This window comes from Myotis myotis, unplaced genomic scaffold (genome assembly GCF_014108235.1).
Source record: "Myotis myotis isolate mMyoMyo1 unplaced genomic scaffold, mMyoMyo1.p scaffold_m19_p_2, whole genome shotgun sequence".
In the NCBI taxonomy this organism is placed as follows: Eukaryota; Metazoa; Chordata; class Mammalia; order Chiroptera; family Vespertilionidae; genus Myotis; species Myotis myotis.
The window spans coordinates 159,629,115-159,654,387 of record NW_023416324.1 but is presented as its reverse complement, the minus strand read 5'-3'; the positions used below and the strand labels follow the sequence as shown (position 1 = coordinate 159,654,387).

At 37.3% G+C, this 25,273-nt stretch overlaps 1 protein-coding gene across 4 annotated transcripts in view; it reads right to left on the bottom strand.

Moving 5' to 3' along the window:
- The window catches only part of SLC49A4 (solute carrier family 49 member 4), a 71,982-nt gene that overhangs the window by 21,291 nt on the left and 25,418 nt on the right, over positions 1-25,273 (bottom strand). For 3 of the 4 annotated variants that reach the window (XM_036352194.1, XM_036352193.1, XM_036352192.1), the window contains exons 3-7: positions 23,716-23,981; positions 18,943-19,072; positions 13,966-14,074; positions 7,267-7,334; positions 3,024-3,151 (exon numbers count right to left, since the gene is read on the bottom strand). In XM_036352194.1, the coding sequence (XP_036208087.1) occupies positions 3,024-3,151; positions 7,267-7,334; positions 13,966-14,074; positions 18,943-19,072; positions 23,716-23,981 (701 nt within the window). Of the gene's footprint in view, positions 1-1,615; positions 2,359-3,023; positions 3,152-7,266; positions 7,335-13,965; positions 14,075-18,942; positions 19,073-23,715; positions 23,982-25,273 lie in introns of those variants that run through there. The other variant, XM_036352195.1, reaches the window with a different exon arrangement.

The following is a 25,273-nucleotide window of genomic DNA, read 5'->3' as shown; positions in this document are numbered from 1 at the left end:
CAAACCCGCCCTCTCAGCAGCAGTTCTCAGTAAATTTTTCATGGTGCTCCAAAGCCAAGAGAAACAGCTAACAATTGTGTTAATTACATATAGTTAGAGCCAAACAATTTAAAAAATATATATGTCCTAACAGTTTAGTAGCTATTTTAAAAAATAATACCCAAATATTGAAATAAATATGTTTTTATTTCATTCTTAAATAACCGCAGTTACCTACTAATGGGATGTGTGCATCTAATGGGCACTGTACAACTTCTCAGATCTTAGAATCAGACTGACACCACCACCCTCATTTCCTGTTCCACATTGATTTTTGGCAGTATTTGCTTTTTATCACAGCAACTGCAGAAAACCTAACTTTGCCAAGACATCATCAAAAATAACGTAGCAGGATCCATGCTGAAAGTGGAAACTGCCTGGAACTAGAGGCTCACACCGTGCCTGGCAGATGTGGAATATCCGTTTCCTTTGGAAATTTAAAATAGCCCGTGTTGCCTTGTGAGTTTGCTGTGGCACTCCAGGGCAGCTCGCTTGGCACAGTTTGGTAATCATGGCTATAGGACAACTGTATCCTGTTGCCCTATTATTACCATGAAAGTGTAGGAACTCCCAAATAAATGAGTGGACTTGCCCCCCTCCCCGTTACATCTCAAGTGTTGGTCCTTTTATTACAGACAGTATAAGTCCAAATTGGGATGTGTAGTATTCCTTAATTATCTGTAGACAAGGAACCCTCCTCTCATGGAGTCCCAGGGAACATGCATGCCCCTGGATAAGAGGTGGCTACAGAGCCACTTTCAGACTATTCACTCCTACCCATGTAAGTGCTTGGTATAACAAATAACCCTATAATCCTACAATCTACCTTCACAACAAATAATCCTAGAATTATTTAATCCAACAGGTGGCTGAATATTAATTGCAAATGAAGTAAAAAAAAAAATATGGTAGTCCCCCCTTATCTGTGGGTTTGCTTTCTGCAATTTCAGTTACCCGAGCTCAACTTTAGTCTGAAAATATTAAATGAAAATTCCAGATATAAGTAATTTGTTAAGTTTTAAATTGCACACTTTTCTGAGTAGGGTGATGCAATCTCTCACTGTCACCTTCCCAAACTCCATCCAGGTTGGGACATGAATCATCATTGTCCACACATCCATGATGCATACAATGTATACGCTACCTGCCTGGTACTCACTGAGTAGTCTCTGTTATCAGATCAACTGTCATGGTAGCTCAGGGATTATGCCAGTAACCCTTATTTTACTTAATAATGGTCCAAAAGCACAAAAGATGCTGGCAATTAGAATATGCCAAACTGAAGCCATAAAGAGCTTTCTTTAAGTGAAAAGGTACTTACGTATAGGAAAAAAACATAGTATGTTTAGGGTTTGGTACTCTGGACTTTCAGGCATTCACTGGGGGTCTTGGAACATATCCCCCATGGATAAGAGAGACTAGTGTATGAATCTTAATCTTTTGTTAAAGTGGAAAAAAAAAAGGAACAGAATCCCTTGATTTATAAAATGATTTGTCACAGTAATTTTTAAAAATGTTTTAATTCAGAGAGGAAGGGAAGGGAGAGATAGAAACATCAATGATGAGAGAGAATCACTGATCAGCTGCCTCCTGCACATCCGCCACTAGGGTTTGAGCCCTCAACCTGGGCATGTGCCCTTACTAGGAATCACACTGTGACCTTTGGTTGAAGGTCATAGATTGAAGCTCAACCATGGAGCCACACTGGCTGGGCTGTCATAGTAATTTTACAAAGATTCTATGGTAGGCAGAACAATGTCCCCCTAATCCTAACCCAAAATATATTTATGTCTTAATCCCTGGAATCCATGAACATGTTATCTTTGGAATTAAGTTTACTAATCAGCTGACTTTAAAATTGGGAGACTACCCTAGATTATCTGGATGGGCTCAATGCAATCACAAGGATCCTTAAAAGTGGAAGAGGGAGACCGAAGGTGAGAGTTCAGAGGAAGATGTGGCTTTGGAAGAGAGGCACAGATGATACAATGTGAGGAGGATGTAACAGGCTGTCCTGGGCTTTAAAGATGGAGGAAGGGAGCTACAAGCCAAGGAATGTGATAGAAAAGGCAAGGAAATAGTTCTTCCCAAGTCGGCCCACACTTTCATTTTAGCCTAGGCCTTAGGGAGATCCAAGCAGTGACCTGTCCTGTCTGCCTGGAATGCTGGTACCCCGGTTCTTCACATGAGTTACTCCTGCTTCTTCCTCAGGTCATTCAGGTGTCAGTTCAACAGGCTCATTTAAAAGCCTTGCCACTTCTTTATTTTCTTCATATCATTTACCTCTATTGCAATTCCTCCTGTTTTTGCATTTGTTTTCTAACATACAGAAATGTAAGATAAATTTGTGTTGGTCTAAGCCACTACCTTTGTGGTAACTTATTACAACAGCCACAGAAAACTAATACAGACCCCCAATGATATTAATAACAACAATAAAAACAACAACTATAAATGTTTCAGGTTAATTGGATGAGCTAAGTAAGCTGCCTCTAATGTACTTCCAACAGATATTTCCAGTAAGTTTTGTTTTGATGATGTAATGTTTGTATTGATGATGTAATTATACTAAATATAAAATATTGTTGCTGGTTCAAAGGATTTTACTAAAGTGTACTACAAACATCATAGCTTTTTGCCTTTGTTCATTTTCTTTACTGTTCTACAATGATGTAATGGCTATAAAGAAGATAAAAATCTTTGTATTATGCACTGATATGAATGTTAAAAGCATATAAGCTTATGTTATATAGCTTGGGTTAAAGATAATATTTCTTTTTCATATGTAAAATACCAGTGAAATATTATATTTTTAGTTATTTATTGAGCTTTTTTTAGATGGGATAATGGTTTGATGGCTGGCAAAGGACCTTTTTGCATATTTAACAATTACTTATAGAAAGCAAGAAAAAGTCCTACTGTCAAAATATACATACTTCTATGAACTAAAAATATTTATTCAAAGTTCAAAAGTCAGTGTTTACCTGTGGTTAAAGGCAGGTGTGTGATGCTGTTCAAACAGGTGAGGGTAAACCACGTGGATGATAGTGTAGCCCCAGAAAACAGGAGGAGAAGAATTAATTTCAGCATACCCCTGATAAAATCTGCAAACCTAAAAAAAGAAACAATAGTTTATTAATCCTAGCTGAATTTTAAAAATACTGTTTAAATCAATGATACACTTTCATTTAACATGTTAAGCACCCAGCCTTTTTTGTCTTTGGGACAGAAAGTATAGTGTCAGTCACCGGTGACTGACAGTGTTAAGGACTAGAGGCCCAGTGCATGAAATTCGTGCACAGGTAGGGTCCCTTGGCCTGGCCTGAGATCAGGGCCGATCGGGGCCTTCCTTCAGCTGGGGCCTTCCTTCCCATGGCTGCTGGCTGCTGGCTAGGGCCTTCCTTCATTCCGCGCTGCCCCCTGGTGGTCAGTGCACGTCATAGCGAGGGATTGAACTTCCAGTCTCCTGGTCAAACTCCCGAGGGGACACTTTACATACTAGCCTTTTACATATATAGAAGAAGATAGATAATTTCTTAAAGAAATTTCCATACATTCTTTTAAAAGCAAGTTTTAAATTTTTTTAACTGATACATTGTGTGTGTGTACATAAGTGATAAATGTTACTTTGTGATAAATGATTTTCTTCTCTTACAAAACACACAAAAGGTGATCTCTGGCCGAAACCGGTTTGGCTCAGTGGATAGAGCGTCGGCCTGTGGACTGAAAGGTCCCAGGTTCGATTCCGGTCAAGGGCATGTACCTGGGTTGCGGGCATATGCCCAGTAGGAGATGTGCAGGAGGCAGCTTATTGATGTTTCTCTCTCATCGATGTTTCTAACTCTCTATCTCTCTCCCTTCCTCTCTGTAAAAAATCAATAAAATATATTTAAAAAAAAAAAAAAAGGTGATCTCTGTTCAGGATCTATAACTTACAGGATGGATTCTGAGCTTTTCAATACCACTTTTACTTTCTTTATATTTTTTCTATAATTGCTAAATATCCTCTAATGAGTACATATTGTTCTAGTTTTAGAAAACAGGCTAATTGTTGACATAAACTTGCAGAGATGGCTCTCCCAAAATTCAGAATTAGAGAACCAATACTAATGCTTTGTGGTCCTATATGGCCTGGTCTCTGCCTCACCCTCCCTTTGCTTTACTATGCTCCAGCTGAACAGCCCTGATTCTGTTTCTCATACATGCAACGCTGTTTCCCCAGCAGTGACCTGTCCTGTCTGCCTGGAATGCTGGTACCCCGGTTCTTCACATGAGTTACTCCTGCTTCTTCCTCAGGTCATTCAGGTGTCAGTTCAACAGGCTCATTTAAAAGCCTTGCCACTTCTTTATTTTCTTCATATCATTTACCTCTATTGCAATTCCTCCTGTTTTTGCATTTGTTTTCTGTCTTTCCTATCAGACTGTAAGCTTTGTGAGAGCAAGAACATGGCTCTGGAACAGTGAATACTATTTTTTAAACCTTGTGACTACTGTTTCCTAGCATTTTAAGTTCTTAAAATCCCTGCTTTTCCCTCTGAATTAACGTGAAACTAAAAGGCATCTGGTAGAGATGCTTACCATTTAGTTATGACCAAAACCTTTTCCATTTGTTAATTGCTTTTCCTCATCTGCTGATTAACTGTTGACTGTACAGGCACAATCCTCTGGCTGAGCCAACATACAACTTTCTCTGTCCTTCGGAATTGTTTCCATTGCAGAAAAACAGATCCCATCCCAAATCTGGCATTTACCATGTTTTCTCTTTGAAGCTTTATAAATAAATTTAGTTTCTGTTGTAATTATGTGTCTGTCCCTATCAACATACTTTCAATACTATCTTTTGTATTGCACTTACTTGGCATGATATGGTTAATCATGTTTGTGAGCATTCTAGACTAAAATGACTTCCTCTGAGAGCTGATGCCATCTTTTGGTAGGAAAAATGACTGCACCTTTGCCCAGTGACAGGTTTGTTCTCAACTATGAAAGTTCACAGACAGAAGATTTTGATCTTGAAGCTGTGGAACCTTTTTTAGAAATGTCCCTCAAGAAAATCTAAAAATCACACATGTTTCTGGTATATATTTTTGGTATGCTTCCTGAACATACTTGTCAGATAGGCAGGTGGCCAGGTCTGAGAGAATAGAAGAGTTTTCTGGTACAAGCAGAGCTGAGTGAAGTTGAACTGGGAGACAGTTTCGCAGGGCCAGATGACCCAAGAATAAACTGACCACTGGGATCTGCTTTTTTTGGAGGCCTAGACCTTTCAAATGGGCAAATACTATAAGTATACTGCTAGGACCAAAGTAGTACATTTATAGTGGCCTTTGCCAACATAATTATAAAATAATCACCCAAAGCACTCATGTCTACAAAGGGACTGCAATCTAGGGGTCCCAAAAAACTGGTGTTATAAATGTAATTTTAAAATTTATTTAAGGTCTAGGAGATACCTATAATTGATTTCAGATCCCAGAGTAAGGGTAGTACTTTATAAAACTTCCATTTCAACATATTAAAACAAATTGTTCTCATTCTAATTTTCTCCTCTAATTCTATTTCTATAGAGTTAAAATGAAAGGTTTATGGAAAGAAAATGAAGAGAAAGGAGAATGTGAGATGTCATTTTTGATAATGGTTTCCTCTAATCTATTTGGTGCTCAGAATAGAATTTGGTAAATGATGACTTACTCTAATTGGCTTGGAGATTTAATTAGAATAATTAGGTATGATTTTTGTCAAATGTAATAGGTCAATACATTTCAGTATCAATGTAGTGATTTGCTACAAATAACTATCTTTTAGATTTTATTCTTATATTTTCTTAACTTATAAAAACCTCATAAAGTGATTTAGAAATTAGTGTCAATTTATTCTTTCATTATCCAAGAAACACTTTGCAAACTTTAAGATCTAGACTGCCTTAGCCAGTTTGGCTCAGTGGATAGACCACCAGCCTGCAGACCAAAGGGTTCCAGGTTCAATTCTGGTCAAGGGCACATACTTTGGTTGTAGGCTCCTCCTTGGCCTGGGCCCTGGTTGGGGTTCATGCAGGAGACAACCAATCGATGTGTTTCTCTAACATCGATGTTTTTTTCTGCCTTTCCCTCTCTTTTCTACTCTCTCTAATAATCAATGGAAAAATCTCCTCAAGTGAGGATTAACAAACAAACAAAAGATTTAGATATAATATTATCCTGTGTCAATTATGCTTAAGTATTTAGATATTGAGGTGATTTACCCATCTTATTTACCTCCCCAAATATGTAATTAAATTCTTCCTCTCCTGGCAAAGTTGATTGCCTAATTTTGTTTCTGATTAAATAGGGTAAAATTATTTGGGAAATGAATGAATATCATCGCTTTGGAAAGACCAAGAGTAGCTTTATAGGCAGTCACATACATGAGTGACACTGTCATTCTTTCCTTTTTTAGAATAAATGAAACTTTTTCCCTCTCTTGACTCATTCTAAAAATGTGTTGTTGCTGTAACTGGTTTGGCTCAGTGGATAGAGCGTCGGCCTGCGGACTGAGGGGTCCCAGGTTCGATTCCGGTCAGGGGCATGTGCCTTGGTTGCGGGCACATCCCCAGTGGGAAGTGTGCGGGAGGCAGCTGATCGGTGTTTCTCATCGATGTTTCTAGCTCTCTATCTCGCTCCCTTCCTCTCTGTAAAAAAATCAATAAAATATATTTAAAAAAATGTGTTGTCATAATGTGTTAAGATCATAGGCAGTTTGATGAAACTGGAAGTCTTTATGAACATTTTTAATCAAAATAGAATAACCATTGAGATACATGCCAAAAAAACCCAGAAGTCAATATATGCTAATCAGGACAGTACCTTTTCATGGAAATTTCTAGACATGCTCTTACAAATGACTTTTTTCAATTCTTTTCAATTCTCGATAACTATCAATTTGCCTCTATTACACTATCACCTTTCTTTGAGTTCCATCTGTAGATGTTCTCTAATAATATGGAAAGAGGCAGCTCAGTTACACTGGAAATACATCTCCAGTCTACAAAAACATTTCAGGATGGACCACTCTTGAGGTTTCTTCTAGCAGCACATTCTCCCTACTTTATGTCGATTTTCTTGTAGCCCCCTTCTCTGACCTTTGACTATTTACTTTTCCTTAAATTTTAATTTTTATTTAGGGGAGCTGATTATTTCTTTGGGCTTTTTGTTTCTGGCTACTCACATGTTTAACATGAAATGTTCTTACCTTGCCATAGCTATTCCAACAACACAGCCCCCAACTATGGACCAAAATCCAATCCAGCCAGCATCTACCTGTTAAGAAAATGGCAGACACATTAAACATAAGATTATCATGTTGCAATTTAGAAGGCTTGAAAAAAGTCCTCTTTAATCAATATTAATAGCTACACAACAACAAATCTAGGAAATGCCATTAAAGAAAATGAATCAAATGAAAGGATTTATGTGTGACTAAGTAATACAAATGTATCTCAGTAAATATGTCTTCCATTAACTTATCAGTGTCATACCTTACAATTAATGTCACAACAAATTTTTAAAAATATATTCTACATGCCTAGCTTTATAATAGGAACTCTTAAGAAAACACGAAAAGGACAAAAGATGGTCACTGACAGAAAAAAAGTTTAAAAATAGCCAACATGCCCTAACCAGTTTGGCTCAGTGGATAGAGCATCAGCCTGTGGACTAAAGGGTCCCAGGTTCAATTCCAGTTAAGGGCATGTACCTTGATTGAGGGCACATCCCAAGTCGGGGGTATGCAGGAGGCAGCTGATCAATGTTTCTCTCTCATCGACGTTTCTAACTCTCTATCCCTTTTCCTTTCTCTCTGTAAAAAATCAATAAAATATATTTTTTTAAAAATAGCCAACACAAAGGCAACTACTAGGAAATAATTGAGTGTTAAACACCTAGCAACAACTAAAAATGTATTTAACAGAACACAAAAGGGGGGGGACAATGTAGGTTTGAGGGTTGAGCACCTGGAGAGACTGAATAGAGCAAGAGAATTTGAGTTGAGTTTCAATTGTATAGCTCAGTCAGTTCTTGAGAAAACATTTCTGGCCCTGCCATGTACCCTGCTCTGTGACCCTGAGAAAAATGTTATTACATCTTCTTACCTACAAAATAGACTAAATGAGATAATTTATGTATAGGTCTTAGATCAGTGGTTGGCACAGAGGAAATGCTCAATGAAGGTTAGAGCTGTCATCATTACCTGATGATGCTTCTCCATCTACCTGATGTCTTAATCGCTTTCCTACCTTCACGGACAAACTTATTCAGAGCAATCTACAAATGCTGCCTTTATTTGCTCATCATGCCTGTATCTTTAACTCTTATTATGACTTGGCTTCTGTCTCAACTCATACTCTAAGTTTCAGCTTTCTCACTAGGTAGGTGGGGATGATAAAGAATTTTTTTTTTTCAGAATTAAATAAGCTAATAAATGTAAAGTGCTTGGTACATGTTAGTTGTTGTTACACTGAAATCCTTGTGTCCCTAACAATACAGATGCAGTCTGTCTCCTCTTTCCCTTTCCCACGTCCACCACACTTGCTTATCTTATTTCCTACTCTAGACTCCTGTAATAGCATCTGGAATGGTCTCCACAATCTACTCCTCCCATCCTGCCAGAACAATTATCCCGATCATTCCCCTTCGTTTCTCAGAAACAGTTCCTGGATTTCCTTGTGGTTACTGGGAGAAGTCCAAATCTAACCGGCATTTGAGAGCTGCCCATACTAACTTCAACATTTTATTTTTTCTAGTCATATTTTTCATTATACCTGTGTCAGAAATGTTCAGCTGTCCACCAAAACATATTGTTTTCTTCTGCCTGGGCATTTGGCTAGATTACACGTCCCAACCCCCATTCATTTCCATGTGACCACGTGACTAAGTTCTCATTACTGGAAGTGGCCAGACTGAGGTGTGCCATCTCTGGGCTAGAACCTGGAACACAGTTATATGCCTCCTCCATGCTTTCTTTCCCTTCTGCCAGCTGGAGTCCAGATGTGGTCACCCAGCTTCACCCATGACTATAAAGACAAGGTCTTAGGAGACAAAGAGCTGCAAAGTGGAAGCAACCCAGGTCTCTAAATAAGAGTGAGGAAAATACCTGTCCAAACTGTAGACAACTGTCCTACATTACCAGGCAAGCTGTCCTAGATTGCTAAGCGAATGACAAATGGATTTCTTCTTAAGTCTCAGAATTTTGAGATTCTGCTCCAAGTAATACAATACTTTTACACAAGTCCTTTGTTGTGCCAGTGTTTGGTGCTAAAACAAAGAAAAACTCTCTCTGGAAAAAAGAGAACACCCTGAAGCTTAAATTCTCTCTACATTTTTTTTATACTATTGGTTTTTGGAGCAAGAGAATTCTCTGTTCTGCAGAATTGCCCCTCTCATTGCATCCATCATCTAAGGCCCAGATAATGCTATCAGGCTCCCACTAACATTTCCATCTGTCCCCTAGGCGAGTGGGGTCCTGTACCAGGGCAAGAACCACCATGCTTCTGACCATACTGACCCTGGTCCTGTCAGGCTTTTGTAATTTCCTGCTTCCTTTGCTCATGATAATTGCTTTGTTTAATAACATTCTACACAATAATTAAAATATTTTCTTTGTTTTGATCTGCTGCTTTCATTTAATTTTAAATTTCGCTTTACTTAATACCTGGTGTGATTTATGGTCTCTATACCTCTCAGAGTTTGTACAGAGGCAGATGCTTGGAAGGATTTATAAGATGAAGCATAAGATGTTGCAAAATTAGTCCTTGCCTGTTTGGCTCAATATTTAGAATGTCAGCCCTGAAGGGTCGCAGGATCAATTCCTGGTCAAGGACACTCATCCTCCCTGCCTAGCTGGGGTGTGTGCAGGAGGCAACCAATCCATCTGTCTCTCTCACATCAAAGTTTCTCTCTGTCTCTACCCCTCCCTTCCACTCTCTACAACTCAATGGAAAAATATCCCCTAGTGAAGATAAAAATGAAAAAGGATTTGCAGAATGAGAATCATTTAAATGAGTGCTACACTTTTCCTTCTTGAAAGTGAACATGCTTGAAATACCTGCCATCCAGAAAACAGGTTAGGAAATTAAGGCTTACTTCTTATGGTGAAGGTATACTAAGTAATCTGGATTAATATTCTGGTTGAGAACTAGGAAATCTGGAAGGAAATCTATCTGATGGCATCAGAGAGCCAAGAAGGTAATACATAATTATGGAAACACTAGAGGCCCAGTGCATCCCTCTCGCAATCCAGGACTGTTGGCTCCTAACCACACACCTGCCTGCCTGCCTGATCACCCCTAACCACTCGCCTGCCTGCCTGATCACCCCTAACCACCTCTGACTGCCTGCCTGATCGCCCCTAACCACTCACCTGCCTGCCTGATCGCCCCTAACCACTCACCTATCTGCCTGATTGCCCCAACCACTCACCTGCCTGCCTGATTGCCCCTAACCACTCACCTGCCTGATCGCCCCTAACCACTTGCCTGCCTGCCTGATCATCCCTAACCACTTGCCTGCCTGCCTGCCTGATTAGCCCTAACCGCCTCTGCCTGCCTGCCTGATCATCCCCAACCACCTCTAACTGCCTGCCTGATCACCCCTAACCACTTGCCTGCCTGCCTGATCACCCCTAATCACTTGCCTGCCTGCCTGATAGCCCTAACCACTCACCTGTCTGCCTGATCGCCCCTAACCACTCGCCTGCCTGATTGCCCCTAACCACTCACCTGCCTGTCTACCTGCCTGATTGCCCCTAACCACTTGCCTGCCTGCCTGATCGCCCCTAACCACTAGCCTGCCTGCCTGATCACCCTTAACTGCCTCTGCCTGCCTGCCTGATCACCCCTAACTGCCTCTGCCTGCCTGCTTGATCACCCCTAACCACTCTGTCTTGGCCCCGCCACTGTGGCTTCATCTGGAAGGACGTCCAGAATGATGTCCAGAAGATCGTTCGGCTATCCAGTCCAATTAGCATATTATGCTTTTATTATTATGTAGAATGGGAAGGAAACTCAGATACACCTGGTACTTGGTGACACTTTTCCCTTAGGGGTGGGGTGTCTGCTGATTTTAGAAAAAGTGGCTAAGGGGCTGAGAAGTTATCAACAGCCTTATTGACATAAGGGGGGAAAAATGAATTTGAGGCTTATTGTGGGGTGAGTGGCCTTGTGAAAAATCCCAGGCTTTAGTTGGGGGCTCTGAAGGACTATACTTAAGAGTACTGTGACCTGAAAACTATATTTTGAGGGACTGAAGCCCAGCTATAAATAATCCCTATTTCTGGAACTAGATTAAATGATCTCTAGACTCCTGCAAGAAAAATATAAGTTCTTTTTGGACAAAAATAACATCATCTTGGAGCTTAAATTATCTCTACAACTTTTCATAATGCTACTATGTCTAGCACTCAGTCAAAAATAGAACATGTAAGGAGATTAGAAAACATCAATGAATACCACAAATATAAAAATACCCACAGGGGATCCAGAAAAGGGAATTATGAGATGCAGACTTTAAATAACTATTTTTAAAAGTTTAAAAAATAAAAGATAAGCTCAAGAATTTTATAGAAAATTGGAAACTACAAAAAAGTACCCAAACAAATTTTATAAGTTAAAAATATAATTGAAATCGGTAACCCTTAGATAAGTTTAATAGCATATTAGACTGAAAACTAAAATTGGATTTGGAAGAAAGGCTAGATAAAATATCCAGTCTGAAGCAAAGGAATACAAAAGGATGAAAAACTCAGAATTGAGAGTAAGAGACTTAGGAAATACAATATGAAGGTATAACATATATAGTTAGAGTTCCTAAAGGTGAAATTAGAAAAAATTTAGCATAGCCCAGCCATCATGGCTCAGTGGTTGAGAGAGAATCATTCATCGGCTGCCTCCTGCACTCCCCACCCTGGTGATGGAGCCCACAACCCAGGTATGTTCCCTAACCGGGAATCGAACTGTGGCCTCCTGGTAATTTTTGAAATTACCAATGACAACAGCTTCAAAAAATATCAAATACCGGGGAATAAATCTAACAAATATACAGATGACATCTTTGCAGAAAATTATAAAGCATCATTCAGAGACATTATGGCCTAAGTAAATGAAGAGAAATACAATGAGCATAGCTTGGAAGACTCAGTATTATAAATAAGTTAATTCTCAAGCTGATCTATTGATTCAAAAATATTTCATCAAAATCTGAATAAAAAAGAGTATTATTCTATCAGATACCAAAACTTGTAATATGAAAATACTTCAGACAATTTGGTATTGGCACAAAGACAGACAAATAGACTAGAGGTTGACACACATAGACTAAAGATGACAAAAAAACTGTATACAAGAGGAAGGAATGGATGGCATCAAGGATAGAGGGAAAAAATGATTTAGAAACACATTCATGCACACGAGGGCACTTCATTATGACAAAGATGACACTAGAGACAATGGGAAAGCATGATGTTTTCAAAGACTGATATTAGGTTAATGGATATTTATTTATTTATATTGGGGGAAAATAAACTCCTAACTATAACAAGCACAAAATTCCATTCCAGGTTTAAATATGACAGGCATAACGATAAAGCTTCTAGGACAGCTGTTAGCAATGTCCAATAGAACTTTCCATGATGATGAAAATGTAATATATCTGCACTGTTCAACATGGTAGCCACAAGTTACAAGTGGCTAGTAAGCACTTGAAAAGTATCACTGAAGAAGTGAATTTTTAATTTTTATTTCATTTCAACTGATTTAAATTTAACAGGCACATGTTGCTAGTGGCTACTATACTTTCAGGTCTACGAGATTAACAAGGGGAATATGTTTATGAACTTGGAGCAAAGATTTCTCTCTCTCTTTTACATTACAGTCTCTGTCTGCTAGATCCAACGTCAGGACTATCTCCAAGTTGGTTTCTACTGACTACTTTTCTTTTCACTTTTCTTTTTACTTTTATTTTTAAAATATGGGTCACATTTTCCTGTTTCTTTGTATGTCTAATGTTTTGGTGTGGTTTCTTTTTTTTTTTAATTGTAAAGTATATGTCATGGAAAATACAATATAAAGATTCCGAACTCTTTCAGTTCAGCTACTAAATGATCACTTTGCACTTGGGTAGGCTTGATTTTGTGCTTCATTATAGCAGAGAAGTAGAAACCAAGGTGAGAGGACTCAATTGCCTCCTCTGCAGATTTTCGTTGGGGCCTGGTTTTAGGCTTTGTTTCTGGGTTTAAGTAGGCTAGATCTTACTCTCTCTCGGGCAGAGTCCTACATTCTAAAGTTTGGCCTTCCTGGTGTCTCAGCAGAAGCCCAAGATGTTAATGAGGTCTCTCCACTCTGGCAGGGCCCGAACTCCGAGAGCCCAGTACTGCTCACCCTCTACTGTATTTGTTCTGCTTTCAACCCTGTAACAGTCTCTCTGTTAAACCTCTGGTAGCTTTGCCCTTTACATGTGCAGCACATTTCTCACTTGCTGAGGACCCCACACCACCAAAGAAATGGCTACTTTTAAATACATGAGATATCCTTATCCTGAGACTAGAGAGAAAGTGAGAAATTAGATGTAGGAATAGCCATATATTTGATGATGGGATCTTAATCTTCATAAAGCATAAAGCAAGAACGTAAAGGATAGAGTCAACAAAACTAAGATTTTCCTTCTTTATTTTTTGTTTAGTAGCATCATTAATAACACCCAAATAAGTGTGAAATTCATGGCTTTTTTCAGGAAGAAAATAAATATTGTTTATAAGTATTTCACATGGACCTTGCTTTTGCAATAATGGTATGGACTATTGTTTTATCCAGGCCTTGAAGCTAAAACCAAGAACATGTAGACAACAGTTATCATTTAAATGAACTAAAAATACCTTCAAATATAAAGATAAAATGCTTACTTGGCTGACATGCACTGGTGTTAAAATTAAGTCCAGAACTCCAGACCAGCCAGCAAATACACCGAGCGGTATGGCATATGCTAAAGCAATCATCAAAAATCTCACATTGCTGTGAAAGAGAAGTGAAAAATATTATTGCAGATTCAAACTCTAGAATTTAAACTTACTCATGAAAACAGTCATTTGAAAATTAGAACATCAGAGTCAGAAATAAAAAATAGTTGTCAGTTCGTTAATAAAATCAAAGTTCTTTAAATTTTTTATTTTAATAAGAATAGTCTTTTTTGTTCATATTGTTTAAAATTGTCAATGTTTATTACATCAACGAATTACCAACATTATTTCATAGAATGACGTAGGTAGGTTCAATTTAAAAAAAGCTCTATTTGAAAGGATAAATTACTGTTGCTTAAGTGGGTACTGGACTTATCAGGTGATCACTTTATAAGTTATATAAATGTCTAATCACTATGTTGTATGCCTGAAACTAATATAATATGTCAACTGTAGTTGAAAGATAAACAATTCAAATGTTAAAAAAGTTATACTTTCTCCTCGAACAAGTTAGAAAAAAAGATTAAAAACAAATGTATAATTTGCTAGTTTTACCATTTTCAGAAAGTCGTTTTAATTTTTGTTTTATTATTATTTGTTTTACTATTATTTTTTAGATAATTATTTAATAGGCAATACAATTCAAATGGCTCACAACCAAACAGGGAAAAAAATATGGGGAAAATATCTCCCTCTATTCCCTCTTCCCCTCTTCCCACAATTCTCAATGTTATCACTTTCTTTGGTAACTTCCCAGAAATATTACAAAACATACAAAATATATATTTTCCCCAATCTTTTTACATAAATGATTGCATAGTACAACCATTTGCTGAATTTTACTTTTTCAATTTAAGTCTTAAAGCTCTTCCATAGTCAATACATACAGAGCTTCCTCATTCTTTCTCATAGCTGCATAGTATCCCATTATGTTGGTATATCATAATTTATTTATCCAGCTCCATACTGTAATATAGACATACAATTTTACATTTTATATAATATGTAGTTTACTATTTTTGTATATGTATATATAACATAATTTTATTCCTTTGCTCTTCCTGTTAGAAGAAGGAAGCATCATTTATGAAGTAGTCTTGTAAAACCAAAACCAAAGCAAAAGCAAAACCTTGAGTTAGAACATAGCTCTGACTACAATTTACAGGAAATACAAAGAACAGAGAAACATGGCAAATTACACCATAAGGAAGCAATCCTCAAAACCTAGACCCTGGAGACAAAAGAGTTGGCTCCTCAACAAAGAAATTACAAGGGTGAGAGAGAGAGAGAGAGAGAGGAAAGGAAACCTACAGATTGTAATGGATTTGAGCCAAATGCAGTATGTGAACCTAATTTGGGTCCTGATCCAAACAAATTGTTAAAAAAATTTTATGACATTTATGACAATTGGAAATATAAACTATGATGTCATATTAGTAAACTATTTTTTTAAAGATTTTAGGTGTGATAATGGTACTATATGTAAAAGTGTCCCTATCTTTTTAACATATATTACACATATTGAAATATTTATGGATGAAATAACTTGTCATCTGGGATTTGCTTCATGATACAGGAATGGGGGAAGTAGGTAAAGTAGAGCTGAAATAATATTAGCTATAAATAGGCAACTGTTGATACTGGGTAATAGGGACATGGAAGTTGAACTATTCTACCTTTGGATATTTCTATAAATTCCCCAAATGAAGTTATTTATTTATTTTTTTTTTAAAAAAATCTTACCATGTTTAGTGAAAAGAGTAAAAAAGAATGAGATACACAGACAGATACACATTAAATGCATTTGAAAGGTGGCCTGGGCAAGGGAAGGGGAGAGGAATGAAAGTGGGAAATATAAATAAAAGAATGAACAAGTAAATAAATGAGTAAATGTGTTCATCTGCCCTGAAGTAAAGAACATGTTCAACTCAACTCTCCACCCTTGAAGTTTGAAAGGCAAAAACAACCACCACCGTCATCGAACATTAAACCAACACATAAAGGGAGAGAAATGTTTACATTAGGTTACACAGTTTAAATGCATATTAAGAGATGAGAATGGTATGAATAGTACAAGAAAATTGTGGTGGAAACCTTAGCACATAACCATTGCTTCCCTTCACCACCTACCCCAGATAATGCAATTAGTCTAGAAAAAGAAAACAATTATTCCAATGAATCCAGGAAATAATAAAGTAACCAGGGTTTCTTTGAAAGATCAGAGAAAATTTAAATTACATTGGTAGGCTAGGGGAATACAGCATGGCAGGCCCAAAGAACTCCCCTGAGGAAACTCTGTATGTACTGACTATGGCGAGCCAAAAGTAGAAGCAAGCAATTCTGCAGAGTAAACAGTCGAATATGGGAGAGACAAAGGAATGTTAACATTAATGAAAATGATATTTTTTAAATAAAGAAAAAAAATCTTACATTTCATGGTTTACACAGAAAATAAAGATCTTGACTCTGGGGCGATTAGAAGCAGGGGGTAGTCAGAGTGATAATTTTAAGTTGTTTTCCCTTCTCAGAACAATCTTTTATGTAACTTCTTTCATTAAAATCAATCAATGACCCCACATTTCCCACAGAATAGTCCAAAATTACTAATATGGCATAATATGACCCTAATCTACCTTTGTGACCTACCCATATATATGTACATATAGATAGACTGAAACTCTCACAAAAGATATGTATCATTACTATAAATGATTCAATAATATTATTCTATTTTATTCTACTTTTTTTTTTTTTAAAAAAAAGTAAAGATGGTCAACCTTCTTTCATTAGTTGGCTGTGAACCAAACTTGAAAAATAATGTTACATAGCTATGCTAACATGGTAGTCACAAGCCAGATGTGGCTATGAAACACTTGAAATGTGGCTAGTGCAACTTTAGAACTAATTTTAAATGCAACTTTTTTTTTTTTTGGTAGAACTACAATTCACTTTAACTGCTGCACTGGGTAAGCTATTGTAGTGTGCATGTTGTAGTATGTGTTGCTTCTAGTATTATAACCTGTCACTGACCTTCTTGGTGTCAGTGAACTAACTCAATTCTAAATATTTTTTACATAATAACATTGTAATTTGCTTATCTAAATGTTTTATAGAGAAAAATATGAGACTGGAATAAAATATGTTGCAAATTTCGTAATGAATAGCAATTGCAACTTGCTGCAGCAGAGCAAAATGATGTCTGCTGTGTAAAACAAATTTTAAGATAATTAAGTGGATAATATTAAGAGACATGTTCAACAAATACACAATGAATTTTATTAAGAAGTTTCCACGAAAGTGAAGTGAAAGATCTTCAATTAAGGCCCAAACAATTGTCTGTAGAATATAAGACCTTTGAAATAATATCACAGATGCAATGATTCCAAGCTTGAAAAATTGCAGGTGCGTATTTTTAACTTTAGATAAAATAGTGCAATATGGGAGACACTGCTCAATTGTTAATATAACAAAATTTAAATGCAGACCAAGTATTTCTAATGAAAATCTAGCATCTGAATTGAGATATGCTGTAAGTAAAACATACACCAAATTCCAAAGATTTTGTATGAATAAAAGAATATAAAATACTTCATTAAGATTTTTTAATATGGATTACATGTTAAAATAATATTTTAGACATACTGGCTTAAGTAAAATATGCTACTAAAATTAATTTTTACCTATTTATTTTAATCTTTTTAAATGCAACTACTAGAAAATTTTAAATTACCTATTATGTGGCTCATATTATAATCCTGCTAGAGGCCCGGTGCACGAAATTCGTGAGGGTAGGGTCCGTAGGCCTGGCCGGCGATCAGGGCCTGCCGGGGCCTTCCTTCCCCTGGCTGCTGGCTGCGGGCCAGGGCCTTCCTTTGTTCCATGTTGCCCCCTGGTGGTCAGCACACATCATAGCGAGCAGTAGAACTCCTGGCCGGTTGAACTCCCGAGGGGACAATTTGCATATTAGCCTTATTATATAGAATTAGGTAATATTACTGTGGACAAAAAGACATAGTTTTTGACCACAGGGTCTTATCATCTGGTGGGAGAGGAGGACTAGAAAAGAAAGAACCAACCAGAGAGAGTTGCTAATGAATCACTAAAAACTTATTATAACAAACTGGGGGAAAACTTCAAAAGATAAGTTCTAATGGTCCAACTGCAAATCATAATCACCAGTGATGGTCTATATATCCAAAGAATCGAGTTCAGTACTATAGCATTTGAGCCTTCAAGGGCAGAATTTAATCTAATTACAGTTAAATTATACCAATAAAATAAAATATTAAATTTCTCAAAGTATGATCCTACTGGAGGCATATAAATAAGCACTATTTATTTTATTCACTTGTTATTTTAATGTGTATGGAGAAATACAAAATGGCCCGACTGGTGTGGCTCAGTGGTTAAGCATCAACCTATGAACTAGGAGGTCACGGTTCAATTCCCGGACAGGGCACATGCCAGGTTGCTGTTTCTATCTCTCTCTCCTTCTCCCTTCCTCTCTGAAATCAATAAAAATATGTTTTTTTAAAAAAAGAAATACAAAATGAATAAAAAGAATTTACATAATAGGAAAAATATAATAAACACATAAAATCCATGATTTCACAGATACTATTATGTGATATGGCTCCTTATAAAAGAAATCACTTAAATTAAAGATTTAATTTTTAAAATGTTAAATAAATAACAATAGAGATAGAGAAGGGAAAAATTATGGAGGTTTTTGTTTTGGGCAACTTTTTAAGATAGATTTCTGATAGGAAGTCCCATTAAAGTATTTAATCCATTTTTTATCAATTATTTACAACCTGATTAATAGATTGCTGAAAAATTACTATTTTAAATTATCTTAAATAAATGTGAAATTCTTTTTAAATGTGCTAGTCAAAACCACTCAGTAATTCTAAGTACATTTACCTTAATAATCTACAAAAGCTCCGCCGATAACTCAGTCGCTGACTAGCTGCAGCAACACTGGGAGGAAGGGGAGGCCGGGGTGGGAAATAAGCGAGAGTTGCAGAAAATATTAAGCAGACCACTCCAAATTCTGAAAAAAATAAAAAAATAAAAAATAAAATGTTAACCGGATGACACAAACAGTTCAACATTTCAACTATTACTTATCTAACAAATATTTATTGAGCATCAACTAAGCACTAGGCATATGAAAATAGGCGAAATATAGTACCTAACCAAAATAGCTCAGTCTTGTGAGAAAAATAATATGTCAAGATAAACATTTCAGCAGGTCATAGGTAAGAAGTCCTTCTGTAAGCAATGAAGTATGGTGGTACTATGGTGCACTATATAGACAAAAAGATTGAGGCAGTAAGCACAGGTTGCTCTATGGAGAAAAGGGAGGGGGGCTGGGTGGAGGGGGGCAAAGAGGAAGGAAGGGGGGAACATCTGTAATAGTGTCAACAACAACAGCAAACATTTTCCTCATCCCCCCAAAATACCACCTTTCCCATTAGCAGTGACCCCACTCCCCACCCTCATCCTCCCCAGCTTGTGGAAACTGCTAATCTATTTTCTATCCCAGTGGCTTTGCCTTTTCTGAATATTTCATATAAAAATATAGATACAATGAAAAAGAAACCCACAGTATTGAACTGTAAGAGATTTTGAAACAGGTCTGGGATGGTTGTCTAATATGCATGGTCCTCATAAATAAAAAATATGAGAAAATATGTAAGAAGAGATCAGGAGGTTTGGTTGATCAATGATATGATATTCTGATGTAGGACAGACTCAATTTACAGGCTATATGGGAAATTTGAACAGAACAGGAAAGCATACAAAATAAGAAACCAAGAGACAGAAAGTAAAATTTATAAACACAAGACTAGCTACTGCAGAATATTAAACCATCAGAATTAAAATGAATATTGCAACAATCTTAGTGTGGCATTATCACAGGAGGAAAGGTTCCTAGCTATCCCGATTATTCCCTCCAGAGATTTGTCTCCTAGAAGTCCCACCTTTTGTTAGCTGTGCTTAATTTAGTAGAAATGTCTGGAAGCCTTAAGGTATATACCTGTCTATGCTATCAATTAACTTGAAATCTGAATGAATCACTTACTCTTTCTGGGCCAATAAAGGTTTGGGTTAAGTGATTTTCCAGGGATCTTTCAGTAGGATAATTCTAATTCTAGGGCTATATTCTTTGCAAAAAATACAACATTCTTATGACACTTAGCCACAGATAATATCTTTATTCTTTGTCAATCTGAGAAGCAACTAAAGTTAATGAATTGTTTTAATTTACAGTTTTTATTAGTAACAATGAATGAGCAGCTATAATAATAAAAGCATAATTGCTAATTAGACCAGGATCAAGGATCCAAGCCACTTCGGCACCATGGCTGCGAGGGAGGGAACTAGGCAGCCACCATGGCTGTGAAAGCCTACTCTTGCATGAATTTCGTGCATTGGGCATCTAGTCTTCTATATGCTTATTGGCCACTTGTATTTCTTCTACTGTGGTTGCCTTGTTCATATTCTTTGCCCATCTTTCTTCTGGCATTTTTGTAAACAGCTTGAGATATAATTCACATAATATACAATTATAAACATGACTAGCTACTGAAGAATATTAAACAATCAGAATTAAAATGAATATTGCAACAATCTTAGTTTGGCATTATCACGGGAGGGAAGGTTCCTAGCTATCCCGATTATTCCCTCCAGAGATCTGAACTTTTAAAGTGCACAATTAAATGGTTTTTAGTATATTCACAATTGTGCAACCATTACCTTAATCAATTTTAGAACTTTTTCATCATCCCAAAAAAGAAACTCTGTATTCATTACCTGCACAAATATCCCAGGCCTAGGTTACCATTAATCTACTTTCAATATCTATGGATGAGTATTATGGACATTTCTTATAAACAAAATCATATAATTTGGGGGGTTTTGTGACTGGCTTCTTTCACTGGCATGTTTTCAGGGTTCATCCATGTTGGAGCATATATCAATACGTTATTATTTTTTTGCCAAGTAATATTCCACTGAGTAGATATACCACATTCTTAATCCACGTATTTGACAGACATTTTGGACTGTTTCTACATTTAGGTCATCATGAATAATACTACTATGAACATTCATGTACAATTTCTTGCACAGATGTGTTTTCATCTCACTTGGGTATATACCTAGAAATGAAATTGCTGGGTCATATGGCAATTTCTGTTTAACATTTTGAGGAATTGCCAAAATGTTTCCAAAGTGGCATTTTACATTTCTACTAGAAGCCTGGTGCACAAAATTTGTGCACTCGGGGAGGGGAGGTGGTCCCTCTGCCCTGCCTGTGCCCTCTCGCAGTCCAGGATCCCTTAGGGGATGTCCGACTGACAGCTTAGCACTGCCTCGGAGGCAGTAACGGTTCCCGCCACCACTGCTGTGCTCGCCAGCCTTGAGCCTGGCTACTGGCTGAGTGGCACTCCCCCGTGGGAGTGCACTGACCACCAGGGGGCAGCTCCTGCATTGAGCGTCTGTCCCCTGGTAGTCAGTGCGCATCATAGCGACCAATCGTTCTGCTGTTTGGTTGATTTGCATATTGGCCTTTTATTATATAGGACTAGCAATGTATAAGGGTTCCAATGTATAATTTCCCCACTTTCTCACCAACACTTATTTTCAATTTGATTGAATAAAGCCACCCTATTGGGTGTGAAGTTTATCTCATTATCGCTTTCATTTGCATTTTCCCAATGACTAATGAAAGTGAGCTTTTTTTTCAGGTACTTCTTGGCCATTTATATATTTTCTTTAGAGAAATGTCTATTCAGTCTTTTGCCCATTTTTTAATTGGGTTGTCTAACTTTCTGTTGTTGAATTGTAAGTTTTAAAAAATATATTCTGGTTAAAAGTTCCTTTTCAGATATGTAATTTGAAACTATTTTCTTCCATTTTATGGATTGTCTTCTCAGTTTATAGAAGGTGTCCTTTGAAACACAAAGTTTTAACTTCGATTTAAAAAAGGTTTTGCCTAACCCAAGGACATGAAGATTTACTCCTATCTCGTCTTATATAAGTTAATTGTTTTAGCTCTCACATTTTAAGTCCATGATCTATTTTGAGTTCATTTGTGTATGGTGTAAAGAAGGGGATCAAATGGATTCTTTTGCATGTGGATATCCAGTTATTCTAGTACTGGTCATTGAAAAGACTTTTCTTTCCCCCATTGAATTGTCTTGGCACCCTTGTGAAAAGTCAATTGCACATAAATTATGCAGTAGTTTATTTTTTGGAATCTTACTTCTGTTCCATTGACTTATATGTTTATCCTTATGCCAGTACAATCCTGTTTTGATTGGCATTGCTTTGTAGTAACTTGAAATTGGGAAGTGTGAGTTCTCCAACTTTGTTCTTTTTCAAGATTGTTTTGGCTAGTCTAAGTCCCTTGAATTTCTATATAAACTTTAGAAGCAGCTTGCCAGTTTCTGCAACAAAGGCAGCCAAATATTATTTGGGCTTGCACTGAATTTGTAAATAAATTTGGGGATATTAGCATCTTCACAACACTAAATTTTCGCATGGATTCTCTTTCCATTTCTTTAGGTCTTCTTTAATTTTTTCCAACAGTGTTCTGTAGTCTTTCAGAGTGCAAGTTTTACCTTATTTTGTTAAACTTATTCATAAATATTTTATTCTTTTTGAGGCTATTGTAAATTGCATTGTTTTCCTAATTTCATGTTTTCACTTTTATTCCCTTCAAACCATATTTGGAAATGTAAATCTCACCATGTAATTCTCTAGCATAAAATTCTTCAGAGTATGGCCACTGCTGAAAACGCGGTGAATTTCAAACCCTTTAGTCCTGTTTACAAGGCTTACAGGGCCTGGCTTACCTCTCTAGCTTCATCTACTCTCACCACACCTAAGCCACTCTGGGCTTTAAGTTGCTTGAATGTAGCACTCTCTCTCCCCTTACTGGGCTTCTCTCTCTGGTTCTCTCTCTCTGGTATATTCTTCCTCCTGCCCATTGTACTTGGCTAACTCTCTGCCATCCCTCAGTTTCCAACTTAGATGCTATATCTCTGGGAAGCTCTACTTGACCTCCAAAATCTGGGTTAGGTGTTCCACTTCTCAGCTCTTAGAACAAGTGTAGGCCTTTGGTTATAGTACTTACTACCCTCTTTAACAACTGTTTGCTTTCCTGCTTGTATCCTTTGCGACACTGTAAGTTCTATGAGAAGAGGAACCATGCTTACCTCAGTGCCTAGCACAGTGACAGATATATAGGAATGTAAAATATAGCTGTCAAATTAATAAGTGAATAAATTAATTCAAAGTTTATTATAATCTGGTCCCTTACTTTTCCAGTCTCATTTTCTGCCACTTGCTATCGACACCTAAACACAAATACTGAATCTACTGTAGACATACCAAGTTATGTACAGTTCCCGCCTCCGAGGCAGCACTCCTAAGCAAGCAGGCAGACATCCCCCGAGTGGTCCTGGACTGTGAGAGGGTACAGGCCGGGCTGAGGGACCCTCCCCCCCAGTGCATGAATGTCGTGTACCAGGCCTCTAGTATTATAAAACAAAGAAAGCACATATATGCATATGTATATATGAGCCCTCTTAAGTATTTCATAAGTGCTCTGTTACACAAAAGCAGAGTGAAGATGACTGGGATAAAAGACAAAGTATAACAGGAAGGAAATAAACTTCAAAATACCTGCATATAATACAGTCTCTATACGGTCTTTAATGTGGGCCCTGCTATTCTCGGATGCAAGAAGAGGCGATGTGCCATTGGGAGCTGGAACAAAAAGCGGTCCAACTAAAAATGCACATGCTCCACCGAGATAACTGAGCATGGACGCGATAGCTGTGGCAGTGGCTCGTTCATCTGCAGAAAACCACGTTGTGGACAGGAATGGAGCTGCATTCATTACGGTTGGGCCTGCCAATCCATTTAAAAGCTGTCCTCCATGGATTAGTCTGGAATTAAACAAATTAAAAGGCTGTGAGGTAGGTAAAGCAGGCATTTTCTAGACAAGACAGTAGCCAAACAGCAGTTAACTAGGGCAATAAGAATACATATCTGTAAATAATATCCCACACCTGAAGGGTAAAGAATATTGACTCTCTCTGAGAAAGGTTAAATACAGTAATAGTTATCCCTTATTCATTTCACAAACATTTACTGAAGCCTATGATTTGTGCAACACACCAAACTAAAGACTTCCAAATAATCTTGTTTCATTTGTTATAACACTATGTGGGAGCTATTATTATCCCCATTTATTGAGATGTGAGAGCTTCACGTAGAAAGAATAAGAAACTTGCCCACGTGCTAACAGGCAAAGCTGAGATTTAAGTCTGACTCCAAAACCCATACTCATAAAGAGACCTAGCAAGTGCTACCAGCCCTACAAATGAAACAGTTATTTAATGAGCTCCACATTTCATGCCTACTCTGTACCAAGCGACAGAATTATAAAAACAGAAAAAGTTATCACAGTACCTTTTAATAGAAGAGGAATTAGTGGAGGAATCAGATGACGTGGTGTGCAACTAACTAGCTGAATGGCACTGGGTAATGTACCTTTGTGGGATTCCCTTTCTTCTCCCGTAAAATGTGGGGTTAAGTTGCATAAGCAGGTACTAAGCACCTGTTAGGTTAAGGGACTGTAATCACAGGATCACTAGGTCCCTTCTGGTTCTAGTTCTCTGACTCACATGACTTGTAAGGGTTGGTGAAGAATAGTGTCTTGCTTCCATTCCACTTGTTCTCTTGTCCACCTTTTCTCAGCATTCTAGTCAATGCTTCATCCTGTTCTTTGCTGAGCAAACCCTTTCCCAATATTTCTTTATCCATCCCCAACATTCACATTCACATTCATGAATAGCCTTGAAGAAGAAAAGAAGCCAGAAGTCCAAAAAGGAGATGAGTCCACTTTTTCTGTCTTAAAGGTAAAGGAAAGGGTAGGGACAGTATATGTAACATATACATGATAATAACTACTTTTTTTTGTTGCTTGTTTTGTTTTTTAATCACCATATGGGCGTCAAATCCTCTTTATAAAGAATTACCACCTTAAGTTACTTACTTAAAGGTTTCTTAATGCAGAAAGAATAAACAAGTATATGAAAGAGAGGTAGGGCCTTAATGTAGAAGCATAAGTGAGTGGGAGGTAAAATATGTGAATTAGGTCTGCTCACATCTTTGTAAATGTTGGAAAAATTATTTGAAGGCAAATGGTTTCACATGTCATTATTAAATTAAAGCA